This window comes from Oculina patagonica, chromosome 4, assembly GCF_052425735.1.
Source record: "Oculina patagonica isolate OP01 chromosome 4, crgOcupat, whole genome shotgun sequence".
In the NCBI taxonomy this organism is placed as follows: Eukaryota; Metazoa; Cnidaria; class Anthozoa; order Scleractinia; family Oculinidae; genus Oculina; species Oculina patagonica.
Window position 1 is genome coordinate 63,014,325 of NC_135761.1, and position 24,383 is coordinate 63,038,707.

General features: G+C 39.9%; 2 protein-coding genes and 1 long non-coding RNA gene across 5 annotated transcripts in view; 2 read left to right on the plus strand and 1 right to left on the minus strand.

The window, feature by feature from the left end:
• LOC144651023 (organic cation transporter protein-like) overlaps nucleotides 1-24,383 on the minus strand; it is a 65,904-nt gene that overhangs the window by 16,379 nt on the left and 25,142 nt on the right. The gene's annotated exons all lie outside the window — the stretch shown is intronic.
• On the plus strand, nucleotides 1,966-3,323 carry LOC144651042 (uncharacterized). The gene is made up of 2 exons (XR_013570250.1): nucleotides 1,966-3,058; nucleotides 3,103-3,323. It is a non-coding gene; the product is annotated as an uncharacterized LOC144651042 (long non-coding RNA).
• LOC144651020 (solute carrier family 22 member 15-like) lies at nucleotides 3,370-24,366 on the plus strand. Its single transcript, XM_078510872.1, has 12 exons — nucleotides 3,370-3,928; nucleotides 4,570-4,991; nucleotides 10,831-11,187; nucleotides 12,116-12,399; nucleotides 12,979-13,207; nucleotides 15,381-15,579; nucleotides 16,347-16,562; nucleotides 16,973-17,107; nucleotides 17,859-17,956; nucleotides 18,418-18,529; nucleotides 18,975-19,047; nucleotides 19,255-24,366. The coding sequence occupies exons 3-12, from the start codon at nucleotides 10,854-10,856 to the stop codon at nucleotides 19,453-19,455; spliced, it is 1,881 nt and encodes a 626-aa protein (XP_078366998.1). The 5' UTR covers nucleotides 3,370-3,928; nucleotides 4,570-4,991; nucleotides 10,831-10,853; the 3' UTR covers nucleotides 19,456-24,366.

The following is a 24,383-nucleotide window of genomic DNA, read 5'->3' on the forward strand; positions in this document are numbered from 1 at the left end:
CTACACATCATGATACGTACGCCTTGAAGTGTATGTATGATTTCCCATCCGCAGCAAAGCCTAAATGCCTTTTATAGTCATTTCAATTTGTTGTGAATATGTTAAGTATTTTCCTTTCAAACTCTGAGGTTTATTTACTTTATTACTTTAACTTTATTTTTATAGACGGACCAATTGTTTCTTAAACCTTACAAAATTTCCGACGGGGAAAGGAGGTCTAAATGGGGTGGTGGTTTTTACAATTAACGGTTACAATGGGGAATGGGCGGGCTTCAGCCCCCCACCCACAACTTTTTTTTTTTACAGTAACAAGTAAAATATATAATAAATTATTAAAGAAAGAAACGAAAAAGTACTGAAAAAACTTCGTTTATGGACGCCGTTTTCCGAAGCTGTTTAATTGCTATTACCAAATTAGACTCGGCTTATAATTGATCTTAAGCTTATGGCTCTTAAGCTTCTTTCATTAAAAAAAACTGCCTTTCTAAGGGCAACCGCACTTCTCAGGAAATAGGCCTATTGCATCTATTGTCCGTTTCGATCCGAATGAATAAGTTAGTTTATAAGGCGAGTTTGCTGAAATGCCAGGGAATTAGCTGTGCGAGAGCTAGGTGACCAGGACTCGAAGGCTCAACAACTTTATAGCTAAATTGTAGACATGTTTGGGTTAAGGTGGATTTCAACTGACGCGTAATATAAAAATTTAGAGACAATGTATGAACGACTTGCGTACACTTTTTCGCAAGTCATTCATACGTTGTCTCTAAACTTTTTTACGCACGTTAACACACGTAAAAAATTAGTACGCCTCAGTGGAAAACCACTTTAAGATTTTAGTGACCTTGGAAACTCGAGACAATTTTGAGACTTACTTGAAAAGCTAATTCAAACAGACCTAGATGGAAAACCAACATAAGGAGTACCGTATTTACTCGAATAAGCGCCGCATTTAGGACAAAAAAGTTAATATAAGCGCCGCCCCCGAATAAGCGCCGCAGTCCCCGATGCGGCGCTTATTCGAGAAATTCCGTTCCAGCACTACAAAGCAACTCTAAAACAAACTTGGACATTTTTTTTCCATCATAAGCGATGTTTTGCATTTCAAAGTGATTGTTTTAACACTCGCCCATCAGTTTTTCTATCCAACATTCTTACAATACCTAGTTCTGTAAATGTTGCAAATGACGCGAACTTTGCCAGGACAGCTAGCGCCACTTCTATCTTCAGCAAGAGACGAATACTGACAGTCAAAAGACGCTATTTTCAGTTACTGTAAGAGATTTTTTGTGGCGTCCAAGTTTTAAATAAGCGCCGCCCTCGAATAAGCGCCGCACTTGAGGCGCGAAAAATTTAATAAGCGCCGCGGCGCTTATTCGAGTAAATACGGTTAACGGCCAATGACAAATTCGGAAGAACTAATAATTACAAATAGAACACTAAACTATAACAGGAACTTGCACGGAGGACCAAACCAAGATCACAGTTGTAGCAAAGGCTTTTTCGGGGATATAGCTCTATGGCTGAGCGGGGGGTGCCCTGCCACCTTCCGGGATCTTTTATATCAAGTGGACCAAAACATCGTCAAGGAACATGGTGTTCAGTGAATTGAGATCTTGACTCACTCTCTTACAGGCAGAACTAAAAGTCATCACAAAAAGGACAACGTCATTAACGAGTTGTAGCCAATAGCGTTTCGACAACTCAGTTTGACTTACGTAAGCTAAGTCAAACTAAGGAAATTTGAAATAGGAAATTTCAAAGGATATCACTTTTTAAGCCCTTAAAACCTAAAGCTTATATCTTATTCGAAGGCTTTGTTCTAAGAGCAATTGCAAGTGAAAAACACCTATACACTAGCTTTACGATAACAGAAGATTGTGTAGTTTCAAAATTTACCTTTTTTACCCCACTCAAATTCATACTGCGCAAGCCCGCCTGAGCAAACATTTGGCTTGTAGACAGATTTTAAAGCAAATTTATATGTAATATAAATGCCAATTTACATGTAATATAAATTAAAGTTAATGTGACAACCATGAAAGGAGTTCAGAGAAGTCATAAGATCACTCTATTCAAATATGCGGATCTGTCACGCAATATGCTGCAAGACTATCACTCTTGCGTTACATTCAAAGGTCAAATTCACTTCTAGAGTGTGATGCGCTATTCGGGCTGGCCAATCACATCGCCCCTTTTCTATTATGTCAATCAAGGCCATGCGGTTTTATCTAGACTTGAGTAGTTTTACTTCAAATTCTCTGAGCTCCCTAGAAGAGTTTTCACAATAATCCCCACCCACCCAACCCTCTTTGGTTCTCTTTTAGCTTAGTATTTGTAAAAATGTAGGCAATGTTCTAGTTCTATGCACATATCCGGCTATGTTGAGGGTGTTTATTTTATTATTATTATTATTTACAAACGTAAGCATAGCTTCGTGAGATCCGACAACAATTGTGCCATAGTCTTCCTAACGTTGTGTGGCCCTCTGCATTTAATCGTCCCACATAGCTGATGGACTAAGGAAGCAAGCCCGTATTTATAGACATTGTTATAATTATTATTATTTCCATTTTGTATGCTAACTTACGTTTAGAGCTGATGGACTTAAGCAGCATGCCTGCTTACAGAATTGTTTTTTATATTGTTACCATTTTGTATGCTTACTCAGGCTTAGAGCTGTTGGACTTGAGCAATGTGTCTGCTTTTGAGATATTGATATACATGTAACCGTTAGCTTTAGTGTCGAGCTGGCATACACTAACTCGACCATTCTGTTATTCGATTACTGTCTCTTCTGAACTTCTTTAATAGCTTTAGACCATCTTAATTAAGCATTGTCTTTCCTTATAGTTAATAAACCACGGGAGGGGATGAAGTGCTCTGTACCATTCGCCCTTTTGCCCCATAGCCTCACAGGGTCAGCTTTCCCCTTATAGTGTTGCTGTTGTTGGTTGTTGTGATTGTTCCCAAGGGTCCTAGAGATTAGGACCCCAGGTTCTTGGGAACCAGGGCATGTGGTTGTGTTTGTTCCCAAGGGTCCTAGAGATTAGGACCCCAGGTTCTTGGGAACGTTCCCAAGGGTCCTAGAGATTAGGACCCCAGGTTCTTGGGAACCAGGGCATGTGGTTGTGTTTGTTCCCAAGGGTCCTAGAGATTAGGACCCCAGGTTCTTGGGAACTAGGGCTTTCTGAAAGGAAGGAGAGGATTCCAGTCTCTCGTTGCCAACCAACTAACCTGTGATACATGTACCCTGCATGATTCCTATTGATGATTCTGATTGGCAACTCGAGCACTTCATCCCTTACCCCTTTTCTCCCACTGAACTTGTTGTCTTGTTTTGACTTCATGGGTTGGGAACATTAACTAGGAAAATGAGTTTCAGGTTTTCAGATTCCTATTTTTATTTCAATAAAAAAAAACTTGCATAAAACTAGAACATGGTGTGTTTAAATAAGAGGGTTTATCCAGTTTTTCTGAGTTGTGCGAGGTTTAAGTAAATCATAATATTCTTATAACAAATTTTCTACAGCGGTTTTGCAAGCCTGCTTCGAAGCTAAGTGCATGAGCGCTAAAGCCTGGTTTTCATATAATCACCCCGATCGTTTCTATCGCCTCTGTCGCTTAAAAAAGTTTTCCTGTGATCGGGGTGATTATATGAGAACATTACAGACAATCGCTAACGACTTCGGCGACTGGGGCGATCGCGATCGCTTGAATCGCCCGTGTTCTATCCTTCCAGCTTCTCTGTCCCCACCTAAAATGACTATGGGGACCGTCTGAACAAACACTAGTAATGAGAGCGAAAGTAGTAAGAATATTTTTCGACTCGTAAACGTGTTTTTCAATCGATGAATAAATTTTTCTCGGGTACAGTTTGCGTTTAATTCCACTCCAGTTTGCTTGCGGTTAGTTTCACTCCGGTTTGCTTGTGGTTAGTTCCACTCCAGTTTACTTGCGGTCAGTTCCACTCTGGTTTGCTTGCGGCTAGTTCCACTTTAGTTTGCTTGCGGTTAGTTTCATTTCAGTTTGCTTGCGGCTAGTTCCACTCTGGTTTGCTTGCGGCTAGTTCCACTCCAGTTTGCTTGCGGCTAGTTTCATTTAATTTTGCTTGCGGTTAGTTCCACTCTGGTTTGCTTGCGGTTAGTTCCATTTTAGTTTGCTTGCGGTTAGTTCCACTCTGGTTTGCGTACAGTTAGTTTCACTCTGGTTTACTTGCGGTTAGTTCCACTCTGGTTTGCTTTCGGTAAGTTGCACTCTGGTTTGCTTGCGGTTAGTTTCACTCTGGTTTACTTGCGGTTATTTCCACTCCGGTTTGCTTGCGGCTAGTTTCGAGGCTAGTTGCACTCCAGTTTGCTTTTGGTTAGTTCCATTTCAGTTTGCTTGCGGTTAGTTCCACTCTGGTTTGCTTGCAGTTAGTTTCACCCTGGTTTGCTTGCGGTTAGTTCCACTCTGGTTTGCTTGCGGCTAGTTTCACCCTGGTTTGCTTGCGGTTAGTTCCACTCTGGTTTGCGTGCAGTTAGTTCCACTCCGGTTTGCTTGCGGCTAGTTTCGAGGCTAGTTGCACTCCAGTTTGCTTGCGGTTAGTTCCATTTCTGTTTGCGTGCGGTTAGTTCCACTCTGGTTTGCTTGCAGTTAGTTCCACTCTGGTTTACTTGCGGTTAGTTCCACTCTGGTTTGCGTGCAGTTAGTTCCACTCCGGTTTGCTTGCGGCTAGTTTCGAGGCTAGTTGCACTCCAGTTTGCTTGCGGTTAGTTCCATTTCTGTTTGCGTGCGGTTAGTTCCACTCTGGTTTGCTTGCAGTTAGTTCCACTCTGGTTTACTTGCGGTTAGTTCCACTCTGGTTTGCTTTCGGTAAGTTCCACTCTTGTTTGCTTGCGGTTAGCTCTTATTTGTTTGTAAGGGGAGCATTCCAAAAGTAACTAAAGAAGTTTGTTCGAAGGCCGAAAGCTATTGCCGTTCAACATCATTCATTTTCCACGAGAAAGGACAAGGTAAGATTTTGACAAGTATTTATTCACTGTGTTATTACTTTGTAGTTTCTCGTTGTTGACTATATCTATATCAAAGTCTTGAAACACGAATAGAATATTTTGAATTAAGTTTGCTTTTTTGCTTGTAACCGTGAGTGAATTTCGAGAGCTATGAATAAATTTTAACTGCGTATACGCTTAGCCGAGTAGCCTGCTGCACCGTGCAGCTAGAGATGCGGGGTATTCTGCAATTGCTGCCTTACTCTTTTCTTAAGTCAGTATGGATATTTCATATTTACTTCGACGTATAAACAGTATATAAAGGTCTCCGCACACGTGAGGACATGTCGAAGGGACACGTCGCATCGACATGGAGCAGCGACAAAATCATGTGTTGTTCACACTGAGGGGACATGTAGCAGCAACAAAATCACAATGTGTACACACGCAAGCAAATGTAGCGGGGACATGTTGCAGGGACATGTCGCAGCGACACGTCCCCTCGTGTGTGGTGATTATTATTGGCTCGCACGCGCAACACGAACTTTGAAGCTGGTTTGTCCCTGCAACATGTTGCACGGAATTCAACTCGTTGAACTTCGAGCAACATGTCGCAGGGACAAAATGTTGCAGGAATTCGTGTTGCGCGTGCCAAAAATTATCAGCACACACGAGGGGACGTGTCGCTGCGACATGTCCCTGGGGTATGTCCCCGCTACAGTTAATGTGTGTGTACACATTTTGACCTTGTTGCTGCTACATGTCCCCGCTACACGTCCCTGCTACACGTCCCTCGGTGTGAACAACACATGATTTTGTTGCTGCAACATGTTGCTGCGACATGTCCCCTGCGTCTTGTCCCACGTGTGCGGAGACCTTAAAAAATGATAGCGACGCATATTTAAATGATTATGAGTCGCTTTCGCCATCGCCTTCGTAACTGCGGGAGGGTCTTTGGGTTGTGTCGCACCATTGACATCACACCCTATACTAGTGAGTATTGGTTTTGCCTTTGCGTCCCTTTCCACGAAACAAAATCTTGAACGACCATTGCTTAATTGTATCCAATCAGAAAGAGGCTGAGGAATAACGTTTTCCCCTCGACTACTTCGGCACCACTTCTTGGTCGGCTAAGCATTCGGCGGACGGCTTAGAAATTTTGGATACCCTTTTTCGATCGAGGGCTAGTTCTGGACCGTTTTGGCTACATTTTCAGTCAAATGATATAAGAAGATTCGTCAAGCCTAATTCCTATTTTTCTGGCGCGTAGTTTGAAAGCTCTGCGATGGGATTTTCAGGTAGAAAATCGGCTCGGCGCTGGAGCTATTCCACTTTGGACCTGTTGGACTTTCCACCCAATACAATACAATACAATACAATACAATACAATACAATAGTCGTTTAATGTGTCATACACTTAGCAATAAGGTGTGACATTGCAGAAATGTCACACCAGCTAGTTTACAGGTATTCCACCTAAATTAGTTAAGAAAAAAAAAAATAATGATAATAAGTGAATGCATAAATAAAAATATATAAATCAGGATGATGAGATAAAATATAAAGTAGTTATTATATATACAATATGCTGTACAATAAATGAGTTGATACTACTAAAATTAGGTTAAAAGGCCCGAAAGGTCAATTTTCATTATACTATTTTTAAAGGCCTTAAGGTCGCGCAGGACCCTTGCTCATTAATATGTTCATTAGACAAATTTCTTGTTGGAGTGCTATCTTGTAAAACTTTAAATCACTACATTTTGAATATCGATTCCTCTAGAATTTAATAACGATACTCAGGGATGATGGAATTACATCATGATTGTCCTTTTACTGAGAGATGACCGTTGTCTGTGATGTTACAAGCCCTTAAAAGTTTAACTGAAGATAATGCGATTTTGTGTCCAAGTTTTCAGCTAGCACAGCGCACCAAATTAAATGATTATATAGCCTAGTGATAAATCGTAACTTCTTTTGTGCTCCCACTATAACGAAATGTTCGATTTCAAAAACTGCTACAAGTTAATGGCTTCTAAAAGAGTAAAAATGTTAAATCTAAACTTTGAAACATGCTATCTTCATTTTGAAAAGGAAATTAACAAATTCGCTCTAGCCAGAGCACAATAGGGTACACCAAGTTTATGTTCCTCGCGAATCAACTCTTGAAATTCTATATCGGCGGAGCAAACTTGGACACAAAATTGAAGGTTTTGAGGCTTCCGAAGACCTTCCGAGTCAATGTTTACAACAACGTGTGATATATTCAAAGCTGTGAATCTATTTATGACAATTCCCTATGTTCCAGCGCACGTGGCACAAAGCTGAGAACAATTACTAGTAATTGCTTGTACAAAAGAGTTTAAAAACAAACATTCTCATGAATATTTCGTTTGTTGTCGGCTTCAGTCGTCCGACAGTTCGTGCATACTCTTTAAATAAATACATACTAATGATTGCAAGGTTCCTGCGCGACCTTAAAGTGTCTATCCAGCCTACAGGTTTTTTGTGGTTTTCGTATCTCTTTAATGCATAAACAAGTATTCTGATAGAAATTTTTGGATTCCGCCACTTTTTCGCTGCAAAATCGAGCCTTAAAGTTCCCGCTTCGGCCACGCCCAAAGAAGTTGACCGCGTGATGAGTGACGTCATATCAGGAACCGCTCGAAGCGTTTGCATTTGTTTATTTGCTTGACAGCCACAACATAAGGTTTGTTTTTCCCAAGAATTCTTCGAGTTTGGATGGAATACTCACAAGACAGCGATTTCTTATCTGAAGAAGACGTGACTAGCAGTTCATCTGATTCGAACGAAGAGATCGAGTCGGAAGAACTCGAATCGTTCACTTGCACTGCAGTAGAAGATAAGAGTAACAAAGAAGAACGCGCTTACTCTCAAGAACCTCTAGCGGACGATGCATGGATAGAAGAATATAATCGAGAGAAGCAACTTATTGAAGAGAGGGAACGAAAATTACAAAACTAGCTTAACAGAGTCGTGGAATTAGACACATACCGGTATATAGATACTTTTTCCAAACACTCACTCAGTGCGCGTTAAATTTGCATTTTGTACGCTAATTTACTCCAGAAAGCTTTGAATGGAAACTTGACGCGTCGTGAAACCTACAACGACGGACGGAAATCGATCTGCATTCTCAGTCTGTATACCTTTTAATTTTCATTACAGATGTGAAACGAAAATGAAAACAATATAACGAATAGACTGTAAGCACTATTATTCCCGAAAATTGCCCTTGACACTCACACAACGCATTGACATGAAAGTGGTATGCTTGTTTGTTTTGAATCGAAACTTGTCGCGTCGGTTGATTTGCGTATGTTGCAAATAAATGTGCCCTTAGTTGAAACGCAAAAGATTGATATTAATAAACATGTTTATTACTTTTATTAGTCCTTCTTATAACAGCTTATTAAAATACGAGCTACTTTAGTCCTTCTTGTTACAGCCTAATAAAAATACAAGCGACTTTTCACGCGTTTAGAAATGCCGACAACACGCGCTTATGATAAGTGCGACTGATTGTCTCAAAAACGATTAACAAACAGTCATAACCTTTCGATTTTTTAACTTTTATAACTTAGAAAAACTTTTCTTTTCATTGTGACAATGCTTACTTTAGGCTGTGAAAGCTTTGATAAACGTTTCATTGTACGCACTTTAAACAAACAATAGCGCTTGCAGAGACCGATCGATAAAATTATAACTTTATTTACATGTATGGGAGTTGAAACCCTGAAAAGCTACGTACGAGCGCAGTGACTTCGATTATAAAGATCACATTTTAATAAGACTTTATGAACAAGACTTACAAGAAACAGAAATAGAAATTCAAGCGATATTCGAGGGAGAAATAATTCGCTTTACCTTGACTGGTCAACAAATCGAACGTCACTTCAGCTACATGTTATCTTTGCTTGGCGACGCTTGCTCGCTTATTATTTCTACACGTACGATGGTTGACAATAGGCAATAAAAATCTCTTGGGAAGTTTGCGACGTTTACTTGTAGTTTTTTAGGCGTCTAGCGAGACGCGTGTCTTGTCGTTTGAGAACAGACACTCAATCAAATGAATAATGAGTAATGAATACCCGATGACGACTTCGACTGGACAAAGTTAAGTATTCCGGTGAAATCATGTCAATACTTCGAGATTCGTACAGAACCAACAGATCTTTTAAAGTGTCTATCCAGCCAACACCCAAAACGTACCATTACCTCGAGCGCTTTAAACCGACCACGATTTGCATTAGTTGTGACTGAAGACTAACAGTCAGTCAGTCTAGTTGGCTTTTATTTTACTAAACTTCTGTTAGCTACGTGGCAAGCTAGGTCCGGCATTTTTATGTGAATTCAAAAAGTGAAAATAAGCCATTACCGTACTTATCACTTACGATACGATGGTTTCTGCGATACGATGTTTAGTCCGGTTTCGGCGCTTGGTCATTTTGAAGTGCATGAATGCGACCTCATGCGCGAGTAACTCGATTTGTTTTACGTATTTTGTTTGGAAATATACTTCACTATAATGGCTAAACTTCTTTTGCATGGTAAAGAAAAATTAAAGCACAATCTACCGGGTCAAGCTGCATTGTATTTTGCAAAATACGGAAGAGGTTTCATCGCGTGAGTTCACACACTCGCCGATTTTGGCGTGTCGAAACGGACGTTATGAAATGCAATGAAGTTGTCAAGGTCATTCAGCGGAAACTTGTATAATAACGCTTTATATTATTATGGATGAGTTTCATGTCATTTTTTTCGAGGGAGAAAACAAGAAAATATAGAAACGCGCACTTGTAACTTGCATTGGTCAGTCGTATTGCACAACTTATTGACAGCGGACCCAGATTAATCTCTGTGCATTTCGAAATGTTGCAGACAATGAGGTGTTGTTTTCATCGGTCACCGCGAATACATGAATAAATTGTCTGTTATTCTGCATCATTCTTTTCTTAAATCTAGGCTTTCAATGAAGTTTCGCAGTAATTGTTTTCTTAGCAATTGTTCAAGTGGAAAAAGACAAGTGTATTACTTTGTCATATTACACACATTTTGGTGTGTTAAAATTTATTTGTCCGAAAACTCGTCCGGGCGTGAAACAGGTAACCATTATCATCTTAACAATAATCATAGTTACGAACCGTTTATGCATGCAAATCGAGATCATTTCAAGCTGATTTCAGTGCAAACTAAGAAATGACAGAAAACGAAGAGCCTTTTGAACTATTGGGAGATATCTTCTCTGGCCATTTTTCAATCATAAAATGAACGTTCTTACTAAAAAGAACTAACTAAACTCTATTAAAATAAACTCATAACAACAACACAATCGCAAACATCAATTAGTTGTATTGCTTTGATACATTTTCCGTTAACCCGACAGAGCTTCAGTTTATTTCCATTTCTGTTACTCCAGATAACGCTTCAGGGAAAAGAAAGCTGGGGCGAATGTTTAAGAGAGGAGAGGGGGGGGGGGGGGTATTAAACTCATCAGCATCACCCAAACGGTAACTCGTCAGAGCTTCAGTTTATTTCCATTTCTATTACTCCAGATAACGCTTCAGGGAAAGGAAAGCTGGGGCGAATGTTTAGGAGGGGAGGGAGGGGGGGGGGGGGTTAAACTCATCAGCAACAGCCAAACGGTAACCAGTCAGAGCTTCAGTTTATTTCCATTTCTATTAGTGTAAGATAAAACGACTAGGTTTATCTGGGTATAATTGACAGTGCGGTGACGTACTTCCGCTAATTGTCTAGTATGAGTTTTATCCCGCCGCGTTGCGAAACAGTCAGTTCTCCTCGCACGCCTTTCACTAGCTCGCTCGATTTCTGTTTCTAGATCTTTACTTTAAATTTTCATCCATGGATGAGGAAACTCAGGCGTGGTGCGAGGCCAATGGCTTCACTGGCCACACTGTAAAATCTCTTGTCAAAGAGGAATTTCTCACCATGCAATCCATAAAGGCCATGACGGCCGAAGTTATATCAAGCCTCGACCTTTCAATGGCTCAACGCTGCCTACTAAAGAAAGCTGTGCTCACGGCACAATCCGCGCCCTCTCCCCCGACCACAGCTGGCGCTGGCGGTGCCGCAGCCTTTGGCCAACTGGCACAGGAACTTGACGAATTAGAATCGTCCATTCTCGCCCTCTCGAAGAACAAGGATGGCGACAAGGACTCAGAAACGACTGGCCAAGGTAAGACCAAGTCTTTACCTCGCGCCCACAAAGCTATTTATCTCAAGCCCCGTACCGGCAAAACGGACGCGAAAGTAAACCCGCTTGAACTAAGCTATTCTGAATTTGTAGCGGGTTACTTTTCAATTTTGGACGGCTAACGCTTCAGGGAAAGGAAAGCTGGGGCGAATGTTTAGGAGGGGAGGGAGGGGGGGGGGGGGTGTTAAACTCATCAGCATCAGCCAAACGGTAACCAGTCAGAGCTTCAGTTTATTTCCATTTCTGTTACTCTAGATAACGCTCCAGGGAAAAGAAAGCTGGGGCGAATGTTTAGGAGGGGAGGGGGGATAAACTCATCAGCAACAGCCAAACGACATTTTGCTTGGTCGATGAAATATGACAGCTCATAGCTTCACGGTTTTTAATGAGTGCTTGTTTCGCTTAGAAAATATGGTAAATCACGGCCAAAGAAAATACCCAATAACCTACGGTTATACAACATGCAACAATTAACAAGTTTAGCTTTAATTTGTCATTAAACAAAGACAAAATCATCATGAAAATGCATCGGTCTGACCGTTGCTAACAGCTGCTTTCAATAACCATACCTGGCTAAAAACGTAATGCAGGTTCTGGGCTCCTTTTTCACTTTTTTCAGAGTTGTTAAACCCAGGAGCTCGTTTACACTGGGCAATTGTTCGGTCAACCAGACAAGAAATGCAGGAAGACAACCTACGATGCCTGGAATAGCATGTTTCAGGCATTGGATAGTAGCCATATATACATGCTATTTGTAGCAGCACTGGTCAAAACCGGCTCCCGAAATCTGGTCAAATCATGATCTCCCGAAATCTGGCATCCCTTTATACTTCCTGGAGGACTGAAACAAGCACAAGAACCGTTTTGATCCATTTAGATGTTACGTAAATATTAACCTGTTTTCTTTCAGCAATGAAGCTAACAACTGACGAGATTTTGGAGAAGATTGGCAGTTTTGGCCGCTACCAAATCGTACTCAACATATTTTTCAATTTATGCTGCGCATTCTGGTGGGCCTTTCCGGTGATGATATCGGTTTTCATTGCATCAGAACCCGGATGGAAGTGCAAAAATAACTCCACGTGTCCGTTTACAGAAACCATGACCCTAGGAGGCAAAAATTACAGTTTCAGATGTGATATTCCCAGAGAAGATTGGGAATTCAGCGATGACTTCACTTCAGTTGTCACTGAGGTAAGCTTTTTTATGCAACTCCTTGTACTAAAACAAGGACTGGGAGGAGGGGGGCAACTTGCGCCTTCGGCAATCACAGATGTTGCCTCGCCTTTGCCAAAAGTCTTATCTCACTCCAGCTCTTGCCCTGTAGAGGACCAGTGGACCAGTCGAAATATTGGCCAAAACCAATTAAACTTGCCCAAAACCAAGTGCCGCCGTTCTAGCCGTGCATTACGAAACAACTGTCTTATACACCACGTGTAAGTTCTTTTACGTGCATCCCCAAGCTACAGTTGTGCCATACTTTTCCTTATGTCTTGTGGCTCTCTCCATTTAAACGTCGCCTTTGTACCTGGATACGCCCCTGAAGTTACCTCGTCCCCAGGGCGCTTTTCCCGCCCCTCTTACTCTGATGGGAAAAGCGCCCTGGGGACAAGATTGCCCCTGAAGCCGATTTCCGGCTAAACATTGTTATCCTTATGTTTCCCTCCTGACAAGACCACAAGGCTATGTTGCTGCCTGAAAATCATCACTGTGAATAAGGCTTACTGTTATCATTAACATTTAACTTCTACTCTCCGTTTTTTTTTTTCACAGTTTGATCTTGTCTGCGACCGCGGATCTTTGGGTTTCGTCTCAACTTCTGTTATCTTTGCCAGTTTTTTCATTGGTAGTATTGTTGTGAGTTCCATCTCTGACAAGTTTGGAAGGAAGCGCCCTCTTTTCTTGTGTGGCTTTATTTGCTGCTTGTTTCACTTTGTCTCGGCGTTTTCTCCTGCATTTTGGGTGTTTGCTCTTTTTCGTGCAATCATTGGATTCACGATAGGTAAGTTATATACAGTTCTCACTGTTTTCTTTACCTTTGTACCCAGACTTCTTTATAGTTTTTCAGTCTCGGGCGGGACAGCAAGTGCTATCTGTAGCCCAACCTTGTATCAACCTTGGCGTCATTTTGCGCCAAGATTATGCCATACGTTTTAAAAATGTTTTGTTTGTAATTAAAATCTTATTTCTATTTAGTAAGAAAACGTGTTGGCATAGTCTAAAACTTGGACTGGACTCTGGACTGGACTTTGGACTCTGGACTCTGGACTCTGGACTCTGGACTCTGGACTCTGGACTCTTTTTTTTACTTTTTATTTAAAAATTAAAATTAAGTACAATATTAAATTAATATTAAATATTAAATTAGTAAAATATTAATATTAATTATTTTAATATATACATTTTTAATTTTACAACGTCGTTGTCACTGAGGCTCCAAAAAATCCACATATTACTATCAGATAAACAGATCTAACCTCGGTCGGCATCACGCTCATTAATATGTCAGAACCAGAACATACCTATCACTGGAATCGCCTGAGATGTTCGACATTTTGCATGTCCAAGCAGTTGCTGTGGACCCGCTCCCGGGTGGCGGACGTTCGTGGTGTTTGAAGAAGCCAACAGCTATGCCCGTAATTGAACGTGTTTTCTTACTTTATGTTGGGCGTATCGATTGTGAACAGCATAAATCGCTTTCTTGACAAACTGTTGGGAGAATATTTATTTTCATTTTATAAGGCCTAAGAGCACGATTGTATAACAAAAGGCAGACAGCACGTAGAACAGGTAACGAGAACAGATTGGATTGAATGGACGAGAGTAGTTATCACAAGATTTTTATTTAGACAGACTACCAGGAAAATACTTTTTCCTTCATTACTGTCGTGTTAAATGGTAAACAGGCACAAACACTCAGACGCTTCCTGGTACATGATTGCATAAGAGTCTTTATCAAAACAACTTGATCGTCATATTTTGAAAGACGCTTTCCTTTGTCGGTGACGTAGCACCAAGCTAGAGGCCGGGTTATGTAATGAAATATTCTTTTTTGGCCGGAACGTTTACTGGTTTCATGTTTTAAACACGATCCACCTCAACCCTTAAACCAGAGAACGGAGAGGAAAGTAAAGATTTTACTTTAAAGTGGAGATTGGGAGAAATATTTTTTTATCCATCACGGGTAATGTAGTCGTTCGGGCTCCTGAGCCAATAGAAGTTTAGAAAATTGAGAAGAAAAAATTTGAGTAGAGCCTCCGATTGCTTTTGATAAAAAAAAAAAAAACATTTGGGGAATTAAAATCACGCAAAATTATTGGAACCTCAATGAGAACGACGTTGTAAAATTTAAAAAAAATATATACATTGGAAATATCTAATATTAATATTAGATTACTAATTTAAAGTTTTACTTAAGTTTAACTTTTTAATAAAAAGTAGAAAAAATAGTAGTCCAGAGACCAGAGTCCAGGGTCCAGAGTCCAGAGTCCAGAGTCCAGAGTCCAGAGACCAATCCTGGTTTTAGACTATGCCGTGTTGTTGTTGTTAAAAAAAAATCTGCCAGTTTAAATGACCTATCTGGGATTGCAATTTAAAATGTCAAACAATCTCAAAAAATTAATTAATCGCAGCCAGGGTCATGTCCAGGTACAAATTTATGTGTACGTGAAGTATACAGTTTATTTCGCCTCTGCCGAGGGTTTTCACGGAGGCAAGCGTGGCCGAGTGGTTTGGGGCGCTGGTGTTGTAATCCGGAGGTCCCCGGTTCAAGACTTGCCCTGGCCACTAGCTGGATTTGTTTCTCGGTTGTCCCGAGTTCAAATCCTCGACCACGCTTTGTATATAGCCAACTGGTCCGCCTCCTGCCAGTTGGGATTTTTAACCTTGTTATGTTCATTTCAAAACATTTGTTTCCTCTGTTTCAGTGGCATGCCTGTAAACTAGCTATCTCGTAGAGATATGAAGCTAAGTGCATGACCACTATAAAAACACCATTTATTTTTATTTATTTTATTTTTCCATCAGTGGCTTCGCTTTTCCTCTTTTCTCATAAGGCAATACTTAACAACCACTATTCGATTTGCATAGGCGACAAACCACAATTCGATTCCTTGAAGTTAAACCAATAAATATTAAAAGGTTTTACTTACTCAATTTACTTTCCTTTAATGAAGGTGCCTACAGCATTCCATTATTCGTGCTAGTAACAGAGTTTTCCGGTATCCGCTACCGAGGCTTTGCGGGAGGCTTAGTGTGGACTGGCTTCCCTCTCTTCACCATGGTTTTGGCAGGTGTTGCCTACGTCATTAGAGATTGGAGACAACTCCTCGTTTTCACTGGTGTTCCTGGTTTTTTCTTTACAGCCGGCTTTTTGTAAGTAGCTATAAATTCGTTTGCTCAGGATGACTTATTTGACGCCCTGCCGATTTGAATTGTTAAGTTTTAACTTAAAGGTGCTATGTCACGCAATTTTAGGCAATTTCGGCACTGACCAACTGTTCATAGAATTAACTAAAATATCATAATAACGGCTTAAAACTGTAGAAGATCACAAAAGAAACACAGAAATGCCAAAAAGGGGCATGGATGGTCAAAATTTGAGAAGATTAAAACGCCGGATTGCGTTCGGGTAAACTTGAAAAAAAGTCGGCCCCACTTTTTTTTTTCAAGTTTATCTCAATTTGTATGAAAGTGTAATTTACAATGCTCGAAAATCATCGTTGTTTGTTATGTGGCTGCGATTTCGCCAATATATAAAAGACTTTTGCTTTGCCAATTTAAAGTTTAGAGCTCTTAATTAACGAAAATAAATAGAATTACCTAAAATACCGTGACCTAGCCCCTTAAAGTGTTTACTTTTTGCATTTGAAAAACTGCAAAGGATATCCCTTGAAGATTTATAACTCAACGTAAAGGGAAGTTTATTCATAAATGTGTTTATTGTTTTGTGTTGGTGTTATACATCAAGCTTAAATTACAGTTAGCTAAAATTAATTTTAAGTGTGGTCAGTAAGTAATTCAGTGCAGACATAATGCATGGGAGACCAATTCTTTTTAGATGGAACATCTCCTCATGTCTGAAGCAGATCAAGTACGTAATTACTGATGTATATTTTGTTTGTTTGTTTATTCATCCACAGTTTCATCCCAGAATCTGTCCGTTGGTTGCTTAAGAAAGGTCGGCTGATCGAGGCAAGGAAAATTTTAAGTAACGTCGCCAGACTGAATGGAAAAGAAATGCCTGATGAAAAATTCGATTTGACGAGTGACGAGCAGAAGGAAAGACTTGGTGACTTTCGTGATTTGTTTAAAACACGAAGAATGATTCACAAGACGCTTGGATCCTGGGTAATGTGGTAAGTACACAAAAAAAAATGCTAAGCGGAAACTGTATTTTCTTGCCTTCGATAAAATGGACTCCATGTTGGGCTTTGGATCCGGTACCTGAGCTGAGGTGCCAACTTCTTTTCACTTAAGACGACTCGCACATCATCTTTACTTGCTTTACAGTTTTTTTAGTGAAAAAGTTAACAAGGAATCCGTACCCGGAGAGATGTCCTGATTTTAATAGCACACTCCTTTTTTACGCACAATTGCTTGAAGGCTTGTCAAAAATGGCCCCATTACTAAAGAACTGCCCATTAAACCTTTTTCCTAAATAACAGATCTTGATAAATTCTTTCGCAATTTATTCCAACAAATGTGATCTGAGTTAGTTTGCAATTGACGCTACGGTTATGCTTTTTCCCGTTTCTCTCCAAAACAGGTTCGCTGCTTCTTTTATTAACTGGGGTATCGCCTTCAGTGCACCGTTTCTTGGTGGCAATATCTATGTCAATGTGCTAATTTCCACAGTAGCCGGACTTCCTGCCTATCCAATAAGTGCTGTTTTGACTGTGAGGTAATAAATAACAATGTGGCTGAACATTAACCTTGCTTTGGAGTTTAACAACAGTTTTTATGATTCCTTTTGTACTTCAAGAGGCAACATTCATTTTTACCGAATGGTAATGAGGGTATTAAAATGACTTTTGACACTTTGATTGCACTCACTCACTCACTCACTCACTCACTCCATTCTGATATCAAACCGCAATTAATTTATGCGTTAAACGGTCAACGTGCTGACAGAAAGGTCCTTTAAACGCATTTAGCACATGTCAATCAGAAACAAATTATTCTCCAACTTCATTCCCAAGATCTCTCTCTCTCTTCCAGGAAAGGTTGTCAAAATCTGAAAACGTTGGGGAACTATAAGACACAAACAATTAATTGTTCGAAATTAATGGGGTCAACAAAACACAAAATAACTTACCTAATTAACAAGAAAGCCGGTTTCAATTGCATTGTTTATTTTGATGAAAATTGAAATTAATTTCATGCGAAATGTTTTGAATCAGGACTGCTGCTGTTGAAAAGAAAAAAATATGGGCAGATTAAGATTCAGCATCTTTCAACAGCCATAAGAGAGGTGAAATAACGACAGCAAAGCAGAATTTAAAGCTGTATATGCCGTGCCACTGACACTGAAATCTAACACAATTGCTATGCAACGACCATTAGGCTTCTTCGTCTGTGGGGCGTCAGTACGCAATCTCTCATCAAAGTGGAAATACTAACATGTAATAATCGTGTCGTCTTATTTACTACAGGTTTGGTCGCAGAAAATTCATTGGAGTAGCATTTTTTCTAGCTGCCGTGGGAGCGATTGGCGCGCTTCTCCTGTCAGATAAAGCAGAAACTGATAAAGGTAAAAATATGGAACCAATCACCACAAGCCTGTGATATTTTGATATTAGTGCGTTAATAGTCATGAAGTAGTTATGATCATGCATTAGTTAGATGTTGTAAGTTTCCATTTTTCATATTAATGTATCATGAAAAAAATAATTAATTGATCTAATTTATTTTTCGGAAATAGATTACATTAATTTGGATCACTTCGGTCGTTCTTCGTCGGTATGTTGGCGAAATTGTCGCAAAAACATGCAATAAAACGAAACTTCTTAATAAATTGGCATAAAAAAAACAGCATCTAAAGTTTTCAAGTAATGCGGATTCGGATTTGTACGAAAATTGTGGCGGATTTAAGGATTTAGCCAAAAAATAGCACGGATCGGCGGAATTGCGTACCCTATTCATCCCCTCTGCACTGTTTTGGTTGTCATTAGCATACTGACGTACTTATTACATGTGGTTTCTTTCCATCAGGTTACATGGCTGGCAAAATCTTCATGTCTTTGGTCGTCGCTAAATTCAATAGTGAGATTGCATTTACACTGCTGTATATTTACTCTGCAGAGTTGTTTCCAACAACTGTGAGGTAAAATAACTCTTAGAACGACTGAAAGAAGCTTGTTTACATTTAAATTCGCAGGATTGTGACTGAAAAATTAAAGCTGTATATGGTGCCATTGAAGCTAAGATCTAACCCAAATCTGATGCTAGGACCATACATAAGGTCTTCTCGCCACACTGATTCAGAGTGTCGGCGCACCATACAGATGGCAAAGAATGGAAACCAAAAATTAAAAAAAATCATTTATACCCAATGTAAAAAAATTGTAAATTCCATGGAATAGACAACATCTTCGAGTAACTAAATTAACTAGGTTAAGAATAAAAATAACAATACCAAATGGTTTTGTGTCATTTATGACATTTACAAAAGTACAAATATAAACGGTTAGAAAGTACCGAGAAACTGGTCTTTGGAAAAAATTGACAAGTATGTTAAGTATGCTTTGTTTTGTCCTTTTTTCTGTCAGGAATGTTGGGATGGGTACATCGACAGCCTCTGCTAGAGTCAGTGCTTTTGCTTCTGCCTATGCTCCGCTACTGGTAAGATAAAACCATCACCATCTTTTGTTTTAATTTTAGTCAATTTCGTTTCATGTTGGTTTTGCATCTTGCCTCCAGTCTTGTCATATAAAGCACGTCATCCTAGAAATTTACTATGTCCCAAATTCCAGAGTATATCACTAGCAAAATTACAAATTTATGTATTTTATGTTTAATTTCACATGTTCTTTCTTATTGTCTCATCAGCTTGAAGTCCACCGTTCTTTGCCATTTGGTATAATGGCCGGCCTCGCTTTGTCAGCTGCCATTGTAGTCATGACTTTACCAGAGACTTTCAACCAACCAACAATCGAAAATTTGGCTCAGGATAAAAAGAAACCAAAGGACGAACAGGATGGAAACGAAAATGCGAAAGATGACAAAGAAGAAGAGGTCAATTTAGTGTAAATGAAGTTTGAAACGGACTCTCACTACTAGCTATTGTACTAACAACGGCTTGATGGCTGCTTTAATAAAACTTGCTGATAAACCGCAATTGCTATGATGAGTAGACGGTCAAGTGAGACCTTAAACTTCTGCCTGACTTCTGTATATTGTGTTAATTTATTCTTAGCTTCTACCGATCCACAGTATTTATAGGGAATAAGAAAGTATTCTACATACGGGATTAAAATGAAGTTGCAGTATAAGTGACATCAATAATAAGTGGTTGTTTTGTAAATTTATTTGTTTTTTGACTTGTCTGCGGTCATCGAGCTACTAATGTAGAGAGGTGTACGTTAGAGCCCTTGACAAGGCTGAAAGGGCGCCCTTTTACTACAAACATGTATTCATGTTTCATTGCGTTTTAATTTATCGCTTGTTGTAGGTACTTGATTTTTTTGCCCATGTATACAGTGTTCTTATTTTAGTTTTCTTCATTTTACTATTATTTATTTTGCGGGCAATGAAGTAATCAGTTTAATTACTGTCAAATGCCACCCTCGTAAAGTTAAGTCTTAATATTTTGCTATAATAATCATCTACAAAAGAAAAATATCCTTCAAGAAATATGAACAATTATGATAAATTGGTAATTAAAAACATGGCGAACTACACAATCTCGACAGTCTTTACTTCCATGTATCAGTAATTTTTTGGCATATTTGCAATCAATGCCTACTGTCTCAAAATCAGATTTTCGGAAGGTTGTGTCTTTATTTTTAGTGTGTCCGCGGTTTTTAATAAGACAAGTACATGTTATCTTGTCTGTGTTTCCACCGGTTTTGTTTGGTGTTTTTATAACTTAAACTTACCTATAAACTCATCCATTGTCCAATAATCAAACCTCTAGAAATGGAATATGTATTCCATAGTAGCCCGGATTACTACACATTCGCCTTGTGGCACTTTTCTGATGCTAATAATATCAGACTAGGTTGGTTGATCTGAGTTAGGTCATCCATCAACAAACGATGGCAATTTCGTCTACAGGAAGAAAGAAGACCAATAGTGGTAAACAGTACGTTGTTCCTTTTCTTGAAAAAATTGCAATTTTTTTAGCCTTGGGCAACAACTGCAACTAAAACTATAAGTATGTCATTATAGCGATCATGTACTTAGCTTCGACCTTTATGCTTGCAAACCGCTGTAGAAAATTTAATATTTAAAAATGCGATTTGTTTGAACAACAGCAACCTTGCTTTAATGCACTCTTGCTCTTACAAAAAAGTATTAATACAAAAGTAATTAGAATTGAGTAAGAGTACTGGCTGCCTGGAATAACCATAGGGGCTAAGGAAGCGGCAAGAGGAAAAAAATTAACACACTAACCCTATTCAGACCGGGCTTTTGTTTGGATCTTTTCAGACCGGGTGAGAGGTGGGGGGGAATAAATCTTCGGAAAGACCTCAGTGTTGCTAGAGACCGAGGAATTTGCCAAACAGCGATCGAAAACCCAGGAACGGTGGAAAAAACAGCTTTAGATTGCAAGAATTTTGTTACGTTGATGCAAAAAAAAAATCTGAAACAAAGCACGCAAAGACCTACCATCAACAGAACGTACGCCGGGACAACGTATATATGCATGCCGTATTCTGTTGACTATCCAAAGGCAGACGGTGAAATCTAAACTGGATACAGAGACATTGAAAGCTTAAGTTTACAATATTTTTAATCTATCGATCAATCGAATATCGCACTCGTGACTTGATATACACACTCGTGTGTACTTGTGTATGCACACTCGTGTGTACTTGTGTATACACACTCGCCTAAAGGATCGTGTGTATACTGAAAAATCGAGTCACTCGTGAGATTTTTTACGGTATGCTACTCAAAACCATTGCGTAACTAGTATGTATGAGATGCTAGTCTATCCGCAGTACTCACTCCTCCCTCAAGCATTTTTGTCGGGTTTCCTTAACATACATACACACTTTATTTGTCAATGCAGGTCCGTAGCAGCAGCCATAAACCTAACGGGAATAATTACAAAAAGCTAACAATTGGGCGATTAATAATCATGGGATAAGACCATACATAATAATAATGAAAGGAAATTTAGGTTTAGAATAACCTTCCACTTGTCCGGGTGTCGCTATCGAATCGTAAAGTCAAGGGGACTATGTCAGGAGGATTTCGCTACCCTGGGTACCAAAGGATTTTTTCTCGTGCGCGGTGGATACTTCAGCGCGGGTCACAATAGAGAGATCACCGACACCGGAAACTGCGCAAGAAAAATCTCTGGCAGCCAGGGTAGGATTTCGCAGATTTTTGGTCTAAACTGTTCTGAAATTAGTGGTAGGCAACTTTACCCATGAAAAACATTATCTATGAACATTTAACTGAAGATATAACCTTTATTTGGGGATAAAAATCAAACTTCGGCTACACATATCGATTTTTTTGTAGGCGCGCGGAAACTATTTGAAAACGTTGGCTAACGTTTTCCAATTGCAAGCCATTTCCATCCGAGCCATCTATAGCCAAACGCGCTTTAAAATAGTTTTAGTGCTCTAAAATAGCAATTGTTAATAAAAATGGACAATTATTTTTAGTTTTCCTACGACATAAATATAAATTTTGGTTGTTCAAAAATCTGTTTAAATCCGTGACATATATAGTCCCTTTAATACACCTCAAAGTTAAGTGGAGGTGGCGCTTAAAGCAGTGCTTTTGCATTCGCTCCGGAAATAAACGGGAGGGGGGGGGGGGGGGGGGTCTGTGATCATAAGTGAACCCTTTCAGCTGGGGCTATGCCATGCTGATGAGTCCTAACAAGGACGAAACAGCTTTCCGTGGTTGCCACTGCTCGGGTGATATTGCTGTGTGATTGGCATACTGGCCTACTGCGGACAGATAAGTTGTGTCTGCTTTCGTGCTGAATTGTTGCCGATAGTTACTATGGGTATTGAAATTTATGGTGTTCCAGTTGAGTGCTATATAAAAAGAAAGATGGAGCATTTCTGATTTCAAATCATAAATGCTCAATCGAACTCGAAACCTTGCATGCTCCAAACTTTTAGTCGCACTTGCGAAGACGCCAACTCGTGCTTTGGACTCAAACTCTTGTTAAAATTTTATTCAGACTTGTGAAGAAACAAACCGACGCTTTGAACTCGAAGCCTTGCTTGAAACTTTTAGTCGCACTTGCGAAGACGCGAACTGACGCTTTGAACTCGAACTCTTGTTAAGATTTTATTCAGACTTGTGAAGAAACAAACCGACGCTTTGACTCGGAACTCGAAACCTTGCTCGAAACTCTTAGTCGCACTTGCGAAGACGCGAACTCACGCTTTGAACTCAAACTCTTGTTAAGATTTTATTCAGACTTGTGAAGAAACAAACCGACGCTTTGAACCCGAAACCTTGCTCGAAACTTTTAGTCGCACTTGCGAAGACGCGAACCCACGCTTTGAACTAAAACTCTTGTTAACATTTTATTCAGACTTGTGAAGAAACAAAGCGACGCTTTGAACCCGAAACCTTGCTCGAAACTTTTAGTCGCACTTGCGAAGACGCGAACCCACGCTTTGAACTAAAACTCTTGTTAAGATTTTATTCACCGTTGTGAAGAATCGAACCGACGCTTTGAACTTGAACTCTCGCTTTACTTTTTGTTTAAACTTGTGAAGACACAAACCGACGCTTTGAACTCAAAGTCTTGTTAAGATTTTATTTACACTTGTGAAGAAACGAACCGACGCTTAGAACTCGAAACCTTGCTCGAAACTTTTAGTCGTACTTGCGAACTGACGCGAACTCACGCTTTGAACTCGAACTCTTGTTAAGATTTTATTCACACTTGTAAAGAAACAAACCGACGCTTTGAACTCGAAACCTTGCTCGAAACTTTTAGTCGCACTTGCGAAGACGCGAACTCACGCTTTGAACTCAAACTCTTGTTAAAATTTTATTCAGACTTGTGAAGAAACAAACCGACGCTTTGAACCCGAAACGTTGCTCGAAACTTTTAGTCGCACTTGCGAAGACGCGAACTCACGCTTTGAACTCAAACTCTTGTTAAAATTTTATTCAGACTTGTGAAGAAACAAACCGACGCTTTGAACTCGAAACGTTGCTCGAAACTTTTAGTCGCACTTGCGAAGACGCGAACTCACGCTTTGAACTAAAACTCTTGTTAAGATTTTATTCACACCTGCGAAGACGCGAACCTACGCTTTGCACTCAAACTCTTGCTTAACGTTTATTCACACTTATGAAGAGGCGAAACGCTCTTTGAACTCGAAACCTTTCTTAATTTTTATTTCCACTTGTTCACCTTTATGCAACTGTCGCCCCTACCCGTCCCCCGCGCCGTCGCTATTTGCACTGAACAAAACCTACCAGTATCACCCTCCCCGGGAGAATTTGTCTTTTCTTCGATCTTTCCGAGCGTTTAAATTTCCCGCTCGTATGCTAATCGGAAACTTCGTCAAATCCCTCGTGTGTTCTGAAGCTGTTGCGCCATTGTTCAAAAATGGCCATATAGGGTCATTTTTCGCTTGTAAAACAAAGCCTATTGTTATCAAAGTTGAAACGCATTTCTTGATACGTCACTTTTCTTCAGCAGGATCTTAAGAAACTGATTCGAACACAATGCAAACTCTGCCAGCCAGAGCTTGCTTTTGTTTCTGCCGTTAAACGGATTGGTCATTGGGTCACTGATGTTAAAAACCAGGGCCAGGTTGTTCGAAAGACGATAAATACTAATCCAAGATTATACAGTGCGGTTACTCGACTCAACCGTCCACCTGGAGGACAGTTGACCAATCCAAGCATAATTGAGAAAAAACAGATGGCTAACTTTTCTGTTAACAGACCAATGGCGTTCTCTCTGCTGAGCCTTTCTGTGTAACAATAAATAGGAGGGGGAGCTAAAACCGTGGGGGGGG

Excerpts from the sequence above, each read along its gene's own strand:
- LOC144651020 (XM_078510872.1), top strand. The coding sequence starts at position 10,854 with ATGGATGAGGAAACTCAGGCGTGGTGCGAGGCCAATGGCTTCACTGGC. Across the intron at positions 11,188-12,115 it reads CTCAGAAACGACTGGCCAAG|CAATGAAGCTAACAACTGAC; the intron begins GTAAGACCAAGT and ends GTTTTCTTTCAG. Across the intron at positions 17,957-18,417 it reads TAAAGCAGAAACTGATAAAG|GTTACATGGCTGGCAAAATC; the intron begins GTAAAAATATGG and ends TCTTTCCATCAG.